Here is a 19,598-nt window from a genome sequence, read left to right on the forward strand (position 1 = left end):
TCCAGAATCTTTTACTTTGCTATATTAATTTGGTCAGCCTCTGGTCCAGGAGCTCAATATATGACTGACTGCATGGCCACCGTTCTCTCCTGCTGTAATTAGTGCATTGTTTGGCTCCTTTAAAGCTCTCCTGGGGATTCTCGCTCATCACTGGAGCATCAATCTGAGAGACTACTGGAGCATAGACACACTATTAGACACACTGGAGCATAGACACACTATTAGACACACTGGAGCATAGACACACTATTAGACACACTGGAGCATAGACACACTATTAGACACACTGGAGCATAGACACACTATTAGACAGACTGGAGCATAGACACACTATTAGACACACTGGAGCATAGACACACTATTAGACACACTGGAGCATAGACACACTATTAGACACACTGGAGCATAGACACACTATTAGACAGATCCCCTCATCACTGGAGCATAGACACACTATTAGACAGACTGGAGCATAGACACACTATTAGACACACTGGAGCATAGACACACTATTAGACACACTGGAGCATAGACACACTATTAGACACACTGGAGCATAGACACACTATTAGACACACTGGAGCATAGACACACTATTAGACAGATCCCCTCATCACTGGAGCATAGACACACTATTAGACAGACTGGAGCATAGACACACTATTAGACACACTGGAGCATAGACACACTATTAGACACACTGGAGCATAGACACACTATTAGACACACTGGAGCATAGACACACTATTAGACACACTGGAGCATAGACACACTATTAGACAGATCCCCTCATCACTGGAGCATAGACACACTATTAGACACACTGGAGCATAGACACACTATTAGACACACTGGAGCATAGACACACTATTAGACACACTGGAGCATAGACACACTATTAGACACACTGGAGCATAGACACACTATTAGACACACTGGAGCATAGACACACTATTAGACACACTGGAGCATAGACACACTATTAGACACACTGGAGCATAGACACACTATTAGACACACTGGAGCATAGACACACTATTAGACAGATCCCCTCATCACTGGAGCATAGACACACTATTAGACAGACTGGAGCATAGACACACTATTAGACACACTGGAGCATAGACACACTATTAGACACACTGGAGCATAGACACACTATTAGACACACTGGAGCATAGACACACTATTAGACACACTGGAGCATAGACACACTATTAGACACACTGGAGCATAGACACACTATTAGACAGATCCCCTCATCACTGGAGCATAGACACACTATTAGACAGGTTAGCAGCGGAATGGACCTTTTAAGGCACAGATGGAGCACAATGGACCGTCTGGATTAAAGCAAACTCACACATTCACACTTGTGCACACACACACGTGCACACACACACACACACACACACACACACACACACACACACACACACACACACACACACACACACACACACACACACACACACACACACACACTCTCTCTCTCTTTCTTGTTCTGTTCTGGAGTCTCTCTATTTGCCCCTCTCTCTCTCCAAAAAGGACAGTTGTGCGCAACAAGTATGTATTTGATGCATCAGTGTGGGCATGCAATGGCAGATGTAGCATAGCCTTGACTGTGTGTGTGTGTGTGTGTGTGTGTGTGTGTGTGTGTGTGTGTGTGTGTGTGTGTGTGTGTGTGTGTGTGTGTGTGTGTGTGTGTGTGTGTGTGTGTGTGTGTGTGTGTGTGTGTGTGTGTGTGTGTGTGTGTGTGTGTGTGTGTGCGTGCGTGCGTGTGCGTGCGTGAGTGCGTGTTGAGCCAGGAGCCCCTGCCTCACCCCCACCATGACTGATGATGACTCACCAGCGTGGCGTGAACATCATGGACTCACTCTCCTGTTCCACTTCTCTCCAGAATGTGAATACAAAAGTACTCACATTCTTTACATAAGTAAAAGTAGCAATACTGCGATGTAGAAAAAATCCTTTGGTCCGGTGATGTGTCCGTACCACCTCAGTTTACGCTTCAAGACAGTGGTAAGAAGGTCATCTAGTGGGCCGATGGCTTGGCTGATTTTTTGCCGTACTTCCTCGTTTGTGACATGTTGGGTGTAGGAGATACCCATGAGTCTTCTGTACCATCTCCTGTCCATGCTCTGTATTTTCTTCTGTAGCTCAGCTCTAAGAGTCCAAGTTTCACAAGCATAAAGAAGGATTGACATGACACGTGATCGCAGTAGTCTCACCTTTGATGCCAGACTGATGTTTTTGTCCTTCCATATGGGCTTGAGTTTTGCGAGGGCAGCAGTTGTTTGAGCAATTCTGGCAAGGCCTCTGAGATGTAGTAGTAGTAGTAGTAAAGGTATTGGAAAATACAAAAGTACAAATTTCTCAAAATTGTACTGTACTTAGTTACTTTCCATCACTGGTTCCCAGTGCGACCCCACTGCCTCGCTCGCCCATCTCCCCCGCTACCTCGCACACCCATCTATCTGCGACCTGCAGATCATGGCGTTTTTAGCTCCGCGGGGGCGAGAACAAACGGCAGAGGCTTGACTTCTCGCTGCATCGTTTTACCGTGAGCGATAAGAACGGTAGAGCGCATGTTGTCAGTGGCAGGCAGCCATGTGAGTACTAGCGTTGAATGGATCCGTGGTACAGTACTGTATGTCCAGAGTCCCACAGGAAGAGATAGCAGGCCACATACTCATCACCATGTGTGTGGCTGTGCTCACTGCTTGGTAGCAAACAAAACCAGCTCGGTCAGCACTCTAAAAAAACTCAGTTTTTTATCAGCTTGCAGAGTTCTGACATTTCTTATGTTGATCCTTCCCCACCCGTCCTTCCTCTTCGATGTCTCCCTTTTGACCGATACCTGCCCATTCAAACTCTATACAGACCCGCCTCAAAGTTATTAGTGCAGAAAACTAGAGTTCTCAACAGGCGCAAAAATGAAGGCCTGTCCCATCAAACCCTGTACACTCAAGACACTGCCCCCGCTGCCACCCTTAGATCTCCATATATGGAGCTGACCTGTTCTGACATTGTTAATGTTGATCTGACCTCATCAAACCCTGTACACTCAAGACGCGTTCCATATATGGCCAGTACAGAATTCATTCCATTATGATGATCTGACCCCCCCATCCCAAAGCGCCAGCGCTCGGCTAGCAGTCTGCCATCACCCAGGCGGATGCGTGCACGTGACCTCGATCTTACTGGTACTTATTGTCACAAAACGTATTGCAATACCTGTTATCAAAGTACTTGGCCAGTCTATGGCATCGTAACTATGACTTCATAATTGATCAGGGATCTCCATATATGGCCATATGGTATACAGTTTATGTGTGCTGCTATGCTCACACACCTTTATGTCCTAACCAGATAGAAATACCGTACGGTATGTGTGAATATTTAGATCATTTGTTTAGGGGTTTAGTTTTTCTAGTTTTCTTCCGCCATTTTTTGCAGTTTTAGCAGTTCTGTGCGGTCGCTTTCTACTAAATGTGGCAATATGGTAGAGGGTCATGGGAAACAGTCAAGAACTGAAGCTCACAGTCATTCGTCAAAGGACCACTGACCTTTAGATCTCCCAATTTGGTATGAATTATATGATCCACTCTATCCACTCCTGGGATTTCCGTAGCCTGGTTATTGTTTTTTTTTATTCTTTATTTAAGGACGTCCACAATCATATTATACAACCATTTTTCAAATAGTATTTCTTTGTCCACAGGTTTTTATTTTTATTTTTATTTTTCATCGGGAACAAAAATAAATAAAATAAAGCGTGTGGGAGAGATGGATGATGTGTACAGAAATGTTAAAGTACAATACAATATAATACTCATAGACATAAGAGAGTATTTGAAACAAAAACTAAAAAGAGACATACTGTATGAGTAAGATAGAATTTCAGTTATTCAGTCCTCGTCACTACAAAATCTTGTCGCAAAGGTATAATATATTTCACCCAGTTAGACTAAAACTTTATACATTTCTCCTTCTGCAGTCTGAGAGAGAAAGTGATCTGTTCCATATTATAAATATAATATACTATATCTATCCATTCTTTTATGGTGGGGGCGTCAGAAATTCGTAGCCTGGTTAACCACTCTCCCTTGAAATCGCATTTCCATTCACGATTCTTGACCCTGCTAATGCATGGTTGGCTGGTGGAGTACAGCGTCGACAGACAACCCCTTCAGCCAGTCAGTGTAACTAACAGTGACCACCCAGTGAAGAACAGGGACTATATGGCTTGGCCCCGTCGTATCGCTGCTTGCAGCTATATTTATTTTATTGATCTCTCCCTCTCTTCCCCCTTGTCCGCTTTTCTTCTTCTTCCCTTTCTATGGAAATAACAAGAGCTTGCACAAAAACAAATTTCACCCGCTTTTTTACACATATAAACCAAACGGACAAATATCCAATAGATAACCAACATTAGAGCCACACCGTTCCCCATGCAATAACTTGCGTGCTTGTTTATAACTTCTGTACCTTGTGTTCGTCGAAAGGCATTTTAAATAAATTGTTATATTATTATTTATGTTAGCCCTCCTCTGTTTATGCTGCCGTGTGTGTGCGTGCGTGTGTGCGTGGGTGCGTGCGTGCGTGCGAGAGCTGTTTATGCTGTCATGTAAGCACACAGAGAGAGGAGCATTTGGATTTGTGGAGGTATTAGGAGGTATTTGGATTTGTGCTCTGAGATCCGTGCCGCAAGGAGAGGTCAGTGAAGGGGGGGGGGGTCCTTGGAGGGGGTCCTTTGGAAGTGCTAGCATGCCACACACACACACACACACACACACACACACACACACACACACACACACACACACACACACACACACACACACACACTCACTCACTCACAGTCACACACACACACACACACACACACGCACACACACACACACACACACACACACACACACACACACACACACACACACACACACACACAGAGGGCATAATGTATAGGTCAGGTGAAACTGGTACTAATTGTTTCCCTCAAGTCAGTCAGTCTGTAGTGTTGAACTGCGTATGGGGGCCAGGCATCATGTGTGAAGGGGTTGATAAGGTGAGAGTTAAGCGTGATTTGGCTCGTTCGTAGTAACACAGGGACTGTGTGTCTCATGACGGCCTGCCTGTGCCCATCAGCTTCACTCTTCTTTGACCCTGCCTGGGGCGGCTGGCGCCAACACAGCAGGGGGGAAATGATTACAAAAATACACACCATCACCCCGGCAACAGCAGCAAACAGCTGGCACGCACGCACGCACACATGCACGCACGCACGCACGCATGCACACACACACACACACACACACACACACACACACACACTCGCACGCTCGCTGGCAGGAAAGACCCCTGAGGGTTTGAGAGAATGGAGAAGTGGACGGCGTCGTTGGTCAGGGGAAACGTGTTGAGGATGTGGTGAAGAGAATGAGAGAGAAAGAATAGAATAGAAGCAAAAAAATAATTTAGGACGTGACGTTTATTTGTGAGTGTGAATGAGAAAACCTTTGAAGATGACACCGTATAAACATTATGAGCGATAAAGGCTGTTGTTTTGGTTTTGCTTGACTGTGACCTTTTGTACTTCCCACAGAGCCCAAAGGAGGGCCAATGTCGTAGAACTGACCCACTGAATGATTGCTCCCATTAGCCCAGGTCACCGTGATCCCTGCACTTCCAGGTTAGAAATCAATGAAGGATTGGTGTTCAGCCGTGTCTGAAATGAACTGTGTCGCTCTGCACAGAAGACGTGCGCGCTGCCTTGTCCATGCGCCTCCTTGGATCTGATTTATAAGCCATCCACATCTGTGGTCAACATCTTTTGAGCCTGACTTCTACCACAAGCATCTAATCTACAAGCTCACAACGTGCCACGATGTGTACCACGTGTGAGCTTGTAGATCAGCGTAATTCTTTGGTATACACGACGACACCGGCGCGCCAACCGAGCATAAATCAGGCATTGTTGTCCTGCTGAATGCACCGGCTAATTGTAGCAGCATGCTAATGAAGCAGATGATTAACCCCCGTGCCCTTTGACCTTTATGGTCACAGTGCTTCCCCCAAAGAAAGCCTGGAAGCAATCACTCCTGATCAGCGACAACTGATGGTGTGGCGCCCGCTGGCCTAGAGGTCCAGGCGCATGCCACATATAGGTTCTGGCCTGACAGTACGTTGCATGTTCGAGTCCCGTTCATGACGACCTTTGCGGCTTGTCTCTCCCTCCCTCTTTCCTGTCCATCTTCACTGCAACTATCAATAAAGGCACTAAAGCCAAAAACAAATCTTAAAAAATAAGAGGCAACTGATGGCATCCCCAAAAAATCTCCTCCTCATCGCAATACATTGTCAGCTTGTAGATCAACTATTTTCAACTGGCTGAAATGTATAAGGTTGAAGTGGTTAACATGCGCTGATGGCTTCTTGGAGCCGGCTCACACAACAACTGGATGCAAAAAAGTTTTTCTTGGAGAAGCGAAGGAGAAAAATAAACCTGTTTAGTATCAGAATTATCTATGGCACGGTCCCTGTGTTGCAACATCCGGAGTCCTGACTCTTGAGGGTCATCTGTCTTTACTCGGACAGATTTAATTTAGCACTCTGAATTTTGCCGTTTATGGCTTCTGCCCGGGGTCTACATGCCTGTTCCAGGCTTTGTTTTGATCAGCTGCTGAGATGGCCTTTTTATCTGGGTGGTCCAAAAACACTGCACCTCCTCCTGGAAACACTGCCCTGTTCAGTGGTTCTAGCAACCAAATGTGTTCATTCAGAATGCTTTGTACTGTAACTCCTTTGAGATTGTGTGTGCGTGCATATATATATATATATATATATATATACTGTATATATATAGTCTGTTTTTCCTCCTTTTTTTTTGATTGAATGGACTTTGGAGGACTTGGGAATCCATGCATCTGGAATGAGGGGATTTGACGGTCGCCTGTATAGGAAAGAGGATCTGTAGGTCATGCGGCAAGGGCAAAACAGGAGAGCGATGATTGTGTCATTTCCCAGGCTTTGCGTCAAGTGGCGCTCATTAATGGGCCGGTGTCTGCCTCTGGGCTGTCACCGGGAAGACGAATGGCCCCCGAGGTGTTTCACTGTGGCTGGAGCTGAACCCCGCGCTCTGGAGATCCATCAGCCAGGTGGAGGCAGACATTTGTCCAGTGAAGGAGACATATGCACCATGCCATGGCTCTAGGACCCTCGGTACGTTAGATCTCGTTTCGTGGCCCAGGCGGTGGCGTAACCGTCTGGGCACCCGACTGGTAATCCAGTCGCAGTGTGCCGCGGGTTCGACTCCCGAGCCCGACACGGCCTTTACTGCATGTCTTCCCCCATCTCTCTCCCGTTTCCTGTCAGCCTACTGTCTGTCCCTTCAAAAACCAATAAAAGGCGTAAGCCGCAAAAAAAAAAATCAAAAAAAAAAAAAAAAAGATCTCGTTTCGTTTTAGGCAAAGCTAAAAACAGAGGAGGACAGAAAAACGGGGGGACAGGCATGGAGGCAGGAGGGCAGTTTGGATTAAGGGGCTTTGCGTGTAATTCATCTTGACGTAAGAGACTTTGCCAAGTAATCAAACATCACCACTGGTGATTCACCCAGTGGTGAATCATCGGAGTAGTATGTCGCATTCTGTACACAAATGCCTTTTTGAATGTGAATTTGTCTTCTAATATTTGACAGCGAAAAAAAAGTTGAAAGGCTTGTACTGTAGAAGTCATAATTCTATAAAACTGTCTGGCTGATCTTTCAATTTAGGTTAGATTTTAAATCATACCAAAACATTATGTTATGAAACAAGTCCACGTTCCAAGTTCCAACCATAAACCATAAACCATGGGCCAACAGCATCCATGCCAGACTATGCATCTATCTAGAGCAGGGATGGGCAACTTTGACGATGGAGAGGGCCACTATATTTCCACACTCATTCCAGATGGCCATATATTATTGTCGTAGCAAAAATAGCCGATCTACAAGCTCAAAACGTGTCGCAGCGCGACGCGTTTTGAGCTTGTAGATTTTTGCTATATTCGAATTGAAATCTTGAATTATTTTTTTCTATACTACATTTTTATGTAATTTCAAATACCTTTAATTATACTTGTGTTGAGCAATGCACTACTAATTTAGATACTAATTAAAGTGGGTCATGTTTGCATGTTGTGGAATTGTAACAGCTGAAACCAATTTTATATCAGTATTCTGACATTAACCTGAGGGCCACATTAAGTGAAGGTGGGGGCCGCATGTGGCCCCCGCGCCGCCAGTTGCCCACCCCTGATCTAGAGTAATGCCTGATATGATATACTGTATACTTGGTTGTGTGCCATGTTACGCACCAGATCTACAAGCTCACATCACGCCACGCCACACCGGCATGCAACTAAGTATAACTCCTCTAAATGGTAAATGGTGCATTTATATAGCGCCTTTATCCAAGGCGCTTTACATAGATTGTGCATTACATTCACCCATTCACACACACATTCATACACCGATGGCGGCGGAAGCCATGCAAGGTACCAACCAGCACATCGGGAGCAATTTGGGGTTCAGTGTCTTGCCCAAGGACACTTTGACATGTAGACAGGAGGAGCCGGGATTCAAACCGCTGACTCATGGATCATTGGACGACCTGCTCTACCTCCTAGCCACAGTCGCCCCTCTACAGTTCATCCACAGCACACAGCAGGTGTAATGGAGAGTCTTCTTTACTATATTCACGGATGACTTCTTCAGATTAGGCTTTTAAGAGAGAGAAAAATGGGTCGAACTGACTCGAACAGAACGTCACGTATCAGGAAATGACTAAGAAATGCATGTATTTATAGCAGGTTACCCACAAGATGAATATTTAACTAGCAAATCTCATTTGCAGTTGTATGGCAATGTGGAATGCAGGTTTTTTTTTAGGCCCTTTACTTTCTTTGAGAAACGAACCCATCCAGAGTCGGGCCAAACCGAAGTGGTAAGCGCTGTTTCTTTCCCTATCATTACCGTGAGCGGTGCTCTTCTAAAAAGATCCAGACTTCATATGGCATTCATTATATTACCATCCGTCTAGGAGGAAAACCACGGGAGTACGCTTGCTTCACGAATCATGATGTGTTACACAACAATGCATAATAACCTGGGGTATGTCAAATGATTAGAAAAATGAGCAGCATGAGGACATGATTGTCTCCAAACAGACAGGGTCCCAGCAGTACAATTATTAGAATTGGTTAACTGAATCAAGCCTTTAAAGGGGAGTTCCGCAGTAGCCAATTTTTTTACTGAATTCTGATGACTAGTCCCTAGACTCCTTACCCATTCTAATATATGAACGAGACATGATGACTAGTCCCTAGACTCCTTACCCATTCTAATATATGAACGAGACATGATGACTAGTCCCTAGACTCCTTACCCATTCTAATATATGAACGAGACATGATGACTAGTCCCTAGACTCCTTACCCATTCTAATATATGAACGAGACATGATGACTAGTCCCTAGACTCCTTACCCATTCTAATATATGAACGAGACATGATGACTAGTCCTTACCCATTCTAATATATGATGACTAGTCCTTACCCATTCTAATATATGAACGAGACATGATGACTAGTCCTTACCCATTCTAATATATGATGACTAGTCCTTACCCATTCTAATATATGAACGAGACATGATCACTAGTCCTTACCCATTCTATATGAACGAGACATGATGTACAGTGTGGGTAATGCGATGTAATAGATCACATTATTGATTGGGAGGGAATTGTTAACGGATGAGCTTGGGAAGTTGGGATGGTCACATAATTAATATTATTAGGCAAGTGGTGCGCAAAGTATTCCCTGGGGGGCGGGGTCTGTGTATTTCTGGGACTCGACTCACATAAATACTCTGTCACACACGCACACACAAACGCACGCACACACACACACACACACACACACATGCGCACGACCCATCGTTGCAAGACACATCCGTGTGTTGCTGATATAGACGGATAATCTTTCCGATTTTATCCTTCTGTTCATTTTATCACATTCACTTTGCAAATAACTTTAGTGTGCGGCGTGTCGGGAAGAAGTCTTCCCGTGCTGCCAGGGAACAGCAAGAACGGTGTAATTCCAAAAGGGGAGGTGCAGTGGTAGGCAAGGGGAATGTTGCACAAAACTGTGACCCATACATTAATCTGTGTCCCTCCCAACATGAATTTCATTTTCAAGTGTGACACGTGATCCGCGGGGCGATGGCGATGCTAGGACTTGATTAATTCAACAGTTGAGGATTTGACTGTGTAGGCAGGTGGGCTGGTGGATGTGGGGGAATCAACAGGCCCACAGAGGTGACAGGTGGTAGATACTGGCTGTCGGGGCTGTGCGTGTGTTGTCCAGAGCCTTGCTGCAGTTCAGTTAAGAAGGAAGTAAATCATAGCCATTCAGCTGCAGGACGGACAGGGCTGTGTTTGGATTTGAGGATTTGTTTTAGGGTCTGGCGTGTAGCCGTGTACACTACACATCCATCAGGGTGCAAACCCCCTTTGTTGACGAAGGCAGGGCTCTGTTCTTTGTCTCGCTGTTTTTTCTTCTTTCTTTACCTCTGGCTTGAATGCCTCCTCGTCAGTCTGTTTTATGTGTTTCTGTTTCAGATGCACAGAGTGTAACCTACCTACCCCTCTTTCTTTCTTTCTTTCTTTCTTTCTTTCTTTCTTTATTGCTTACGCTCTAACTCTCTCTCCCTCTCTCTCTCTCCAGGATGTCTCCAAGCAGAGGCAGGTGAGGAAGAAGACGGTCTCCTTCAGCTCCATGCCAAACGACCGGCAGATCAACAGCACGGCGGCCTGCATGGCCTTCATGATGGAGGGCTGCGAGATGAAGAAGGTGCGCTCCAACTCCCGCATGTACAACCGCTACTTCCTCCTGGACCCGGACATGCGCTGGCTGCGCTGGGAGCCCTCCAAGAAGGACTCGGAGAAAGCCAAGCTGGAGATCAAGAGCATCAAGGAGGTCCGTCCGGGAAAGAAGACACCGGTGCTGCGCAGCAACGGCCTCTCGGACCAGTTCCCCGACGAGTGTGCCTTCTCCATCATCTACGGCGACAACTACGAGTCTCTGGACCTCGTGGCCAGCACGGCGGACGTGGTCAGCACGTGGGTGATGGGCCTGAGGTATCTGGTGTCGTACGGCCGGCACGCTGTGGACGTGGTGGAGCCCAGCCAGCCTAGCCTGAGGACCTCCTGGATCGGCTCCGTGTTTGAGCTGGCGGACATGGAGAAGGAGGGACACATAGATCTGTTCAGGGCCACCCAGATCGTCAAGGGCCTCAACCCGGGGATGAAAGAGTCACGGATAGAGCTGAAATTCAAGGAGCTCCAGAAAGCCAAGGACCAGTACGGCGAGGACATCAACGCGGACACGTTTGTGGAGGCGTACTGCGAGCTGTGCACGCGGCCCGAGATCTTCTTCCTGCTGGTGCAGTTCTCCAGCAACAAGGAGTACCTGGACAGCAAGGACCTGATGATGTTCATGGAAGTGGAGCAGGGCGTGGAGGGTGTGACGGAGGACATGTGCAGGGACATCGTCCAGAGGTTCGAGCCGTCCTCCGAGGGCCGCGAGAGGGCCTACCTCTCCATCGACGGCTTCACGCACTACCTCCTCTCCTCCGAGTGCCACATCTTCGACCCGCAGCACAAGCGCGTGTGTCAGGACATGAGTCAGCCGCTGTCCCACTACTACATCAACGCCTCGCACAACGCCTCCCTGCTGGAGGACCACTTCTGGGGCTCGTCGGACATCAGCAGCTACATCCGAGCGCTGCGGATGGGCTGCCGCAGCCTCGAGGTCGTCGTGTGGGACGGCCCAGACAACGAGCCTGTGGTGTACGTGGGCAGCTCCGTGGCCTCCCAGCTGGCCTTCTCGAAGGTCTTGGACGTTATAAACCAGTACGCGTTCGAGAGCTCTGAGTATCCGCTGATCCTCTGTCTGGTGACACACTGCTGCATCCCCCAGCAGAGGGTCATGGCCCAGCACATGAAGAAGATCCTCGGGGACAAGCTGTACGTCGACCCCCCCAACAGGGAGGAGCACTACATGCCCTCCCCGGAGAAACTCAAGGGTAAGATCCTCCTGAAGGGGAAGAGGCTGCTCCCCAGCTGCACCGACTCCGAAGGGGAGGTGACGGACGAGGAGGAGGGCTTGGAGATGTCCAGGAGAGTGGGGGGCGCCGACGAGAAGGAGTTCAACGGCCTGGCCTGTAAGAGACTCCGGCTTTGTAAAGAGCTGTCCGACCTTGTGTCTCTCTGCAAGTCCGTCCAATTCAGGGACTTTGAGACCTCGAAGAGGGATCAGAAGCACTGGGAGATCAGCTCCTTCAACGAGGTCGACGCGAACCGGTTTGCCAACGAGTTTCCGGAGGATTTTGTCTGCTACAACAAACGCTTCCTCTCCAGGATATATCCCACGCCGATGCGGATCGACGCCAGCAACATGAACCCCCAGGACTTCTGGAAGGTTGGCTGCCAGATCGTGGCCATGAACTACCAGACGCCGGGGCTGATGATGGACCTCAACCTGGGCTGGTTCAGGCAGAACGGGAACTGTGGCTATGTGCTGCGGCCGGCCATCATGCGGGAGGAGGTGTCCTACTTCAGCGCAAACGCCCGGGACCATCTGCCCGGCGTGTCGGCCCAGCTCCTCCACATCAAGGTCATCAGCGGACAGAACCTGCCCAAGCCCCGCGGCTCCGCCGCCAAGGGCGACGTAGTGGAGCCCTACATCTACGTGGAGATCCACGGCATCCCGGCCGACTGCGCCGAGCAGAGGACTAAAACCGTGTCTCAGAACGGCGACAACCCCATTTTCGAGGAGAGCTTCGAGTTCCAGATCAACCTGCCCGAGCTGGCCGCGCTGCGCTTCGTGGTGCTGGACGACGACTACATCGGAGACGAGTTCATCGGCCAGTACACCATCCCCTTCGAGTGCCTCCAGCCCGGCTACAGGCACGTCCCCCTGCAGTCCTTGACCGGGGAGTTTCTGGCCAACACCACTCTGTTTGTCCATGTGGCCATCACTAACAGGCGGGGCGGGGGCAAGGCCCATAAGAGGGGTTTGTCGGTGAGGAAAGGCAGGAAGACCCGGGAGTACACCTCCACCAAAACCACAGGGATCAAGGTGGTGGACGAGCTCTTCAGGGCTTCCACCCAACCCATCCGGGAGGCCACAGACCTCCGTGAGAATGTGCAGGTAAGGACCGGGATAGTTTTTCTATATTGTTTTGGTAGAGGTTCCTGAAGCTGCAGTATCATGCCCACGATGCATTGCGAGAACAGGCGGAGACGAGCAGAGCTGGACGATGTAGGTATAGTATAACATAAGCAGGTTAGTCAATAACATAATATGTTACCTAGACATATATTATATGTCTAGGTGTTTAGGCATTACATTCAGTGACATGTGCGCGAGCGTGCAAATAGCTTACATGTACTGTATCGTGGGATGGAGGGAGGGATGCGTTCCAGCATCGAAGTGTATATCTGTACGTCTGTAAATGTTCTGATGAATTGAAAATTGAGGACCCTAATGTAAACAAGTCTAGTGCTGTTCGGTTTTGTCCTCAAAGTAGCAGTTTTTGTATTGACTTTCGTTTGAAATGTACCCATTCTACATACTGTGAAATAAAAAATTCAATCAATCAAGCATGTAGATCGGCTACCTTCGCCGTTTGATATATATGTCCTAATGTTGGTTCTAAATAGCACTTAAACTCACTGCAAGACCGGGCAGGGAGGAGGGGTCGCTTCAGCTCTGAGCAGATCCACATGGGCACGCATGCAACTTGAGGACGCTCGCAGGTTTTTACTTTTTTTTTTACTGCGACAGAAAACTGGATCATTATTGGCTCATTTTGGTGCTGCCCGCAATGCCCGCACTATGGTGCCCTACGCACAATGCGTGCTGTGCATGTGCCTAGCGGCGGCACTGAGAAGAAAAAGGCATTAACAAATTAATAATATCATGGGCTTGTTCTCTGTGTTTACACTTCAGTGAATAGCGACCGAACTCCTTTTTGTTGCCGAGAGCCCGGCTCGTTTTACTGCTGTTACAGTTATAGCCATGTCATTAATTATGCTCTGTTAACACAGTATGTTGTAGGGAAGAGGGACACTAAAGGGACAATGTTGTAAAATTAAAGAAAAGAGGTTTATGTGTAATCATTAATGAGCTAGAATTGGCACATAAAGGGGAGCTCTATGTTGCTAGGCACATACAGTAGGTCCCTATTTTCGTACATGCCTTACCCCTTATACCTAAACTTCTTTACCTTTTTTTCTTTTTTTACTATTTTAATATTTTGACAATTTTAGAATACTTCCGATCTACATCGACACATTGGAAGCTTGTAGATCGGCTATTTGATTTTTTTTTTTAATGTATCTCAAAATAGTAAAGGAAAATAGGTGTTATTCTGTAGACTCCGTAGATGCAAACCACCATTGGAGATTTCATGGTATCCTCTATTGCGGGTTTGTATCGCTTTATTTCTTCAAGTAATATCTTTCTTTGCCGTTTGGCTTGCCATTTCAGTTGCAGTGACTGAAGGAGATAATATTATGAAGCTTGTCACAGCTGCTATATCAGCGTTATGTTATACAGTATACATGCTCGGCTGCATATCAGTATCACCAGCAGCTCTCTGTTTTTGGTCTGGCAGACCGACAGCTTTTATATTAGCATGCATTTGCTTCATGCTTTGAACTGTATTCGCTGCCTGAGCTGTTGACACTGCTCCATTGCACAGGGCATTTTGGCTCCATCAACAATGTTGCCTATCTCAGCGTGTTTCCTTAATAAAATATCCGCCAGCATTCAGCATTCGCCAGGAACCGTCAATGCAAACGTGGGGCATTGGCAAATTGTGAGGTTTGAGTTTCCTTTTTTTTTTTTTTTTTGCCCTTATTTTATTATTATATTGTTTGCTGTTTTCCCTTTTTATTTGTTCTTATTGTTTATTTCCATATAGTTGCCTTTACATTCTTTACTGAAATATAATAAGAGTTCAGATTGTTCCATGTGAGGTTTTAAATAGCAAGCTCGTCCTCAATTAACGGGCACCGATTCAGGATGCACTGCATGCAGGAAGAAGAGATCAGACAGAATTTCAAGTCCAATAAGCTCTGTGGTTGAGTCAACACCCTGATGCCTATTTTATGCTCAGTTGCACGACAGTGTCACGTACTGAAAACGGCAGACCTACAACCTCACAATGCATTGCATCTGCAACACACTGTGAACTTGTAGATCGGCTATTTTTTGATACGTGACACAGTCGTTCAACGAAGTATGAACCGGGCTTAACACTGCCAGGATGACATTCTCTTTTAATGAGTACCTCTGCTGCAGCCAGGTTCCCCTCTGAACCTCACAAACACATTTTCTCCTGGTGTTAATACCGTATTATGATTTGTTATCTACCACATTCTCAGTAATTCTAATGTCTTAACGCCCATTACCCAGGGTAGATTGGCTGTGAATTGTTCTAGGTCTCTCCAAGGACTGTGAAAGCCATTATATTGAGGGTGCTAACAAAAGCAAGATGTGTATTATTGTTAAAGTGTTGAGCAAGCTTAAAACTAGGCTAATATTGCATGTACGGACCGGGGGGCTATTCCCTAGATACTTGAAGACATTAAAATACACTTCAGCCTGTCTGTCTTCAATAGAACATTTCCAATGCCATGTTTTCTCTTCACAATTCCGATAAAATTGTGTATCGGACAATATCGAGTCCCAATACGATACCACTGGTATGTGATATCGGATCGGTACATAGACTTCGCCAAATCGCCAATGCCCGATCCAGCATTTTAGGCCGTTATGGTCGGAGGCCTTTCTGGTTCTGGTATTGGAGCAGCTTCCTTCCAGAGAGAGCTTCTGCAGAGAGCTTGCTGTGGTTGTTTCCTCTGTCTACTAAGTTCAGTCTAATGGCAGGGCAAACAGAAGGCCAGGCCAAAGTCAATAAGCAGTGATGTGATTAGAGATCCTGTGGCATGTTGTCATACATTGCTCGGTTGTTGAAATAGGCATGCATAAAAAGGACATCTGTTTTTTTCCGCCCAAGACCCCCAGATACATTAAGATTTGTTTTCGTTCCGGAGGTAAAAATTGATCTATGACTATTTTAGATTGGTAGTAAAAGTTAGCCTCAGTGATATGAGAGAAGGGTTGTTATTTTCACAATTGAATCATTTTTGACGGTACAAGAATATTTTTTCAAATCCCATAGCTTCTTCAGTGCATGAGTCATCATACAGCAATATCTAGTCGAAAAGCAAGACACGAATGTGGGCAATTGTGATGCTCACCCAGTCAATCTGAGTCAGTCTAATCTAACACATCCTAACTATGACTGATATCCAATCAAATCACTTCTGCTAAGTATGGAAGTAATCACAGACGCTCCATGTGTCACAGCTGACACTGGCGCAACCAAGTATAAAACAGGCTTAATCAGTTCAGTAGATCTGAACCATCTCTCACTGGTAACAAATGAATAACCCTGTATGGGGGAAGAAAATTGCATGCAGAACGATTCGGCGCAAGATACAGTAGCTTGATTGATTGATTCTTTATTTAAAGGGGCATTCCACTCATTTTCAACATTTTACTATGTCATTAATATACCTTAGAGCTGTTGTGTGGAAATAATAAAAAGTCCCCCCAGTCTGTGTTTCCTAGAACTAGAGGTCTGAACAAAATCATTAACATGGTGAATCACATCTTGATGATGTCATCAAGATGTGTTTCACCATGTTAATGCTTTTTTTCATAATTACAGTTCTAAGAAACACAGAATGGGGGGGACTTTTTTATTATTTCCACACAACAGCTCTAAGGTATATTAATGACATAGTAAAATGTTGAAAATGGGTGGTTTTCCCCTTTAAGTGTCATGCTTCCAAAGAAGCCCAGCCCATATGGACTTACAGGACACTTTTTACAGTTTACATAAACAATGACAAAAAACCGACATGACAGTTTGCAAACAATGATCTAGTGAATATTAGACTTACACCCAAGATTCTTACAAGGCAGATTACATAATATACAACATAAAATAAAATACACCATTAGGCCTGTAACAGGAGACACATGGACCTACTTGAAGAGCTGAGATTGTCTTCTACTCCAGGCTCTAGAAACAAACTGTGCTGTCCTAAATACTTCATTATTAAATAACCATTCTAACTTCTGACCATTATCTTCCTAGAATAGTTCAGGATTTTGTTGTGGCATTGACTCAAATAGTGGAACCCTCAAATCATCATACAGGGAACAATAAAACATAACATTAAATTCATTTTCCACATCATTTAGGTCACATGCATTACATAATCTATTTTCTTCTGGCACCGCTGAAAACCGACCTACCTCAATAGCCAGTAGCATTGAGGTATTCTGTGTTTTGTTTTGTTTTTCCCATGCCGACAAAAGCACCGTGCCTACGACTGTCGCATTTCCATTAGGTTTGAAATGTAAATTCCCCTTAGTGAAATAAAGAGACAAAGCGGGAGAGAGGGGGATGATCTAAAGAAGATAAATGAAGGTTCGACTGGAAAACGAAAGGGAGGCCTCCAGCCTTTCAGTGCATGCGATAAATAGAGGGGCTTCAAGCACTTGTAGAAGCCAGCTGTGTTGAGCCATGGTGTGTCTGATCTGTTAGGGCAGGCTCAGGCTAGCAGGCGACAGACAGGCCACAGTCCCTGGTGGGTGGTGAGGGATGGTCACTTCCCACAGGGCCACTGCCACTGGTACAGTAGGCCTGCTTTGGCAGTTTGTCCACTTCCTTGCTCAACACAGATTGAGAATGAGAACCTCCTCTGAGATAGGCAGGGGAGAAAAAGCTGAACAGAATGGACATTGCCGTGTAGGGGGCATGGTGGCGCAGTCAGTATAGCGCTGTCTCCTCACAGCTAGAAGGTCCTGGATTCGATTCACGCTGGGGACGCTGTGCGCGCTTGGGGCGTGTTCTCTCCTCCACGACTATCAGTGCCCATACCCTAGGTGGGGTTGGCGAAAGGGCCTTTCTGTGTGGAGTTTGCATGTTCTCCCTGTGTCCCCTTAGCCTGGCTAATAAGCCAGACGCGAATCAGCCGTTGGCAAAAGAAACACCACACGACAGTGTGATATGAGTCTTGTGTCCCCTAGGGTAGGTACCCTCGCAAAAAACATGCAGTAATCCTGGTCCCTAAACTGCCTCCCGTATAACGTGCTCCTTCCATGCGCTATGTCCTACCAGGGAAACTCCCTGCTGTCAGGTGAAAAGAATCGGCTTGGACTCATACATGAAGGAAGCATGAGGTCAGTCTGTTGCTCTCCCCAGGTTGGCAGAGGGAGTGTAGCACTCAGCATTACACTAGACTAGACAATTGACACTGGGGGGGAAACATGTATGTTGGGACAGGATTATAGGCTGATTCAGGGTGCATATGTTTTTGTGTGGATTTCTCCTTTAACGCCCAATCCAACCCTTGATGCTGAGGGAGGCACTGGGTCCCATTTTTCAGAGTCTTTGGTATGAACCCCGACCTCCCAGTCTCAGGGCAGACACTCTTAACCACAAGGTAGATGAGCTGGTTACTACTGCCCAGCACAAGGTAGATGAGCTGGTTACTACTGCCCAGCACAAGGTAGATGAGCTGGTTAATACTGCCCAGCACAAGGTAGATGAGCTGGTTAATACTGCCCAGCACAAGGTAGATGAGCTGGTTACTACTGCCCAGCACAAGGTAGATGAGCTGGTTACTACTGCCCAGCACAAGGTAGATGAGCTGGTTAATACTGCCCAGCACAAGGTAGTTGAGCTGGTTACTACTGCCCAGCACAAGGTAGATGAGCTGGTTACTACTGCCCAGCACAAGGTAGATGAGCTGGTTACTACTGCCCAGCACAAGGTAGATGAGCTGGTTACTACTGCCCAGCACAAGGTAGATGAGCTGGTTACTACTGCCCAGCACAAGGTAGATGAGCTGGTTACTACTGCCCAGCACAAGGTAGATGAGCTGGTTAATACTGCCCAGCACAAGGTAGTTGAGCTGGTTAATACTGCCCAGCTCAAGGTAGTTGAGCTGGTTAATACTGCCCAGCACAAGGTAGATGCCAAAGGGGAGCATGTCCACATTTAGACCCGGGCAGGAAATCGATTCCAGCCCAGTAATCGGGAGACTGAATGAACAAAGCTCTCTCCTCGGGGCTCGATGGACTCTGGAGCAGGAAGTCTGGCAGGCCAGAGTTGTACAGAGTATCTGTGGTGGACAAAGTACTTCTCAACCCCAGTGCTTGTGTCAAAGCATGGAGGGACCTGGTCAAAGCATGGAGGGACCTGGTCAAAGCATGGAGGGACCTGGTCAAAGCATGGAGGGACCTGGTCAAAGCATGGAGGGACCTGGTCAAATACTGTATTTATCAACTACTGTACAAGTGAAAGTTGCTCCAAAGTCCTGGATCACTTGGTTTTTGAAATGACTTATGTGTTAAAAAAGTACAAATTACAAAGTGCATTTTCTTGTTTGTAATATCAATATTCAGT

At 46.5% G+C, this 19,598-nt stretch overlaps 1 protein-coding gene across 1 annotated transcript in view; it reads left to right on the top strand.

Moving 5' to 3' along the window:
* Nucleotides 1-19,598, top strand: part of LOC306937708 (inactive phospholipase C-like protein 2) — a 227,789-nt gene that overhangs the window by 176,670 nt on the left and 31,521 nt on the right. The window contains exon 2 of the mRNA XM_079521615.1: nt 10,769-13,255. Coding sequence (XP_079377741.1) covers nt 10,769-13,255 — 2,487 coding nt within the window. The remainder of the gene's footprint in view (nt 1-10,768; nt 13,256-19,598) is intronic.

The sequence above is a fragment of the Electrona antarctica genome (genome assembly GCF_951216825.1).
Source record: "Electrona antarctica genome assembly, chromosome: 14".
NCBI classification, from domain to species: Eukaryota; Metazoa; Chordata; class Actinopteri; order Myctophiformes; family Myctophidae; genus Electrona; species Electrona antarctica.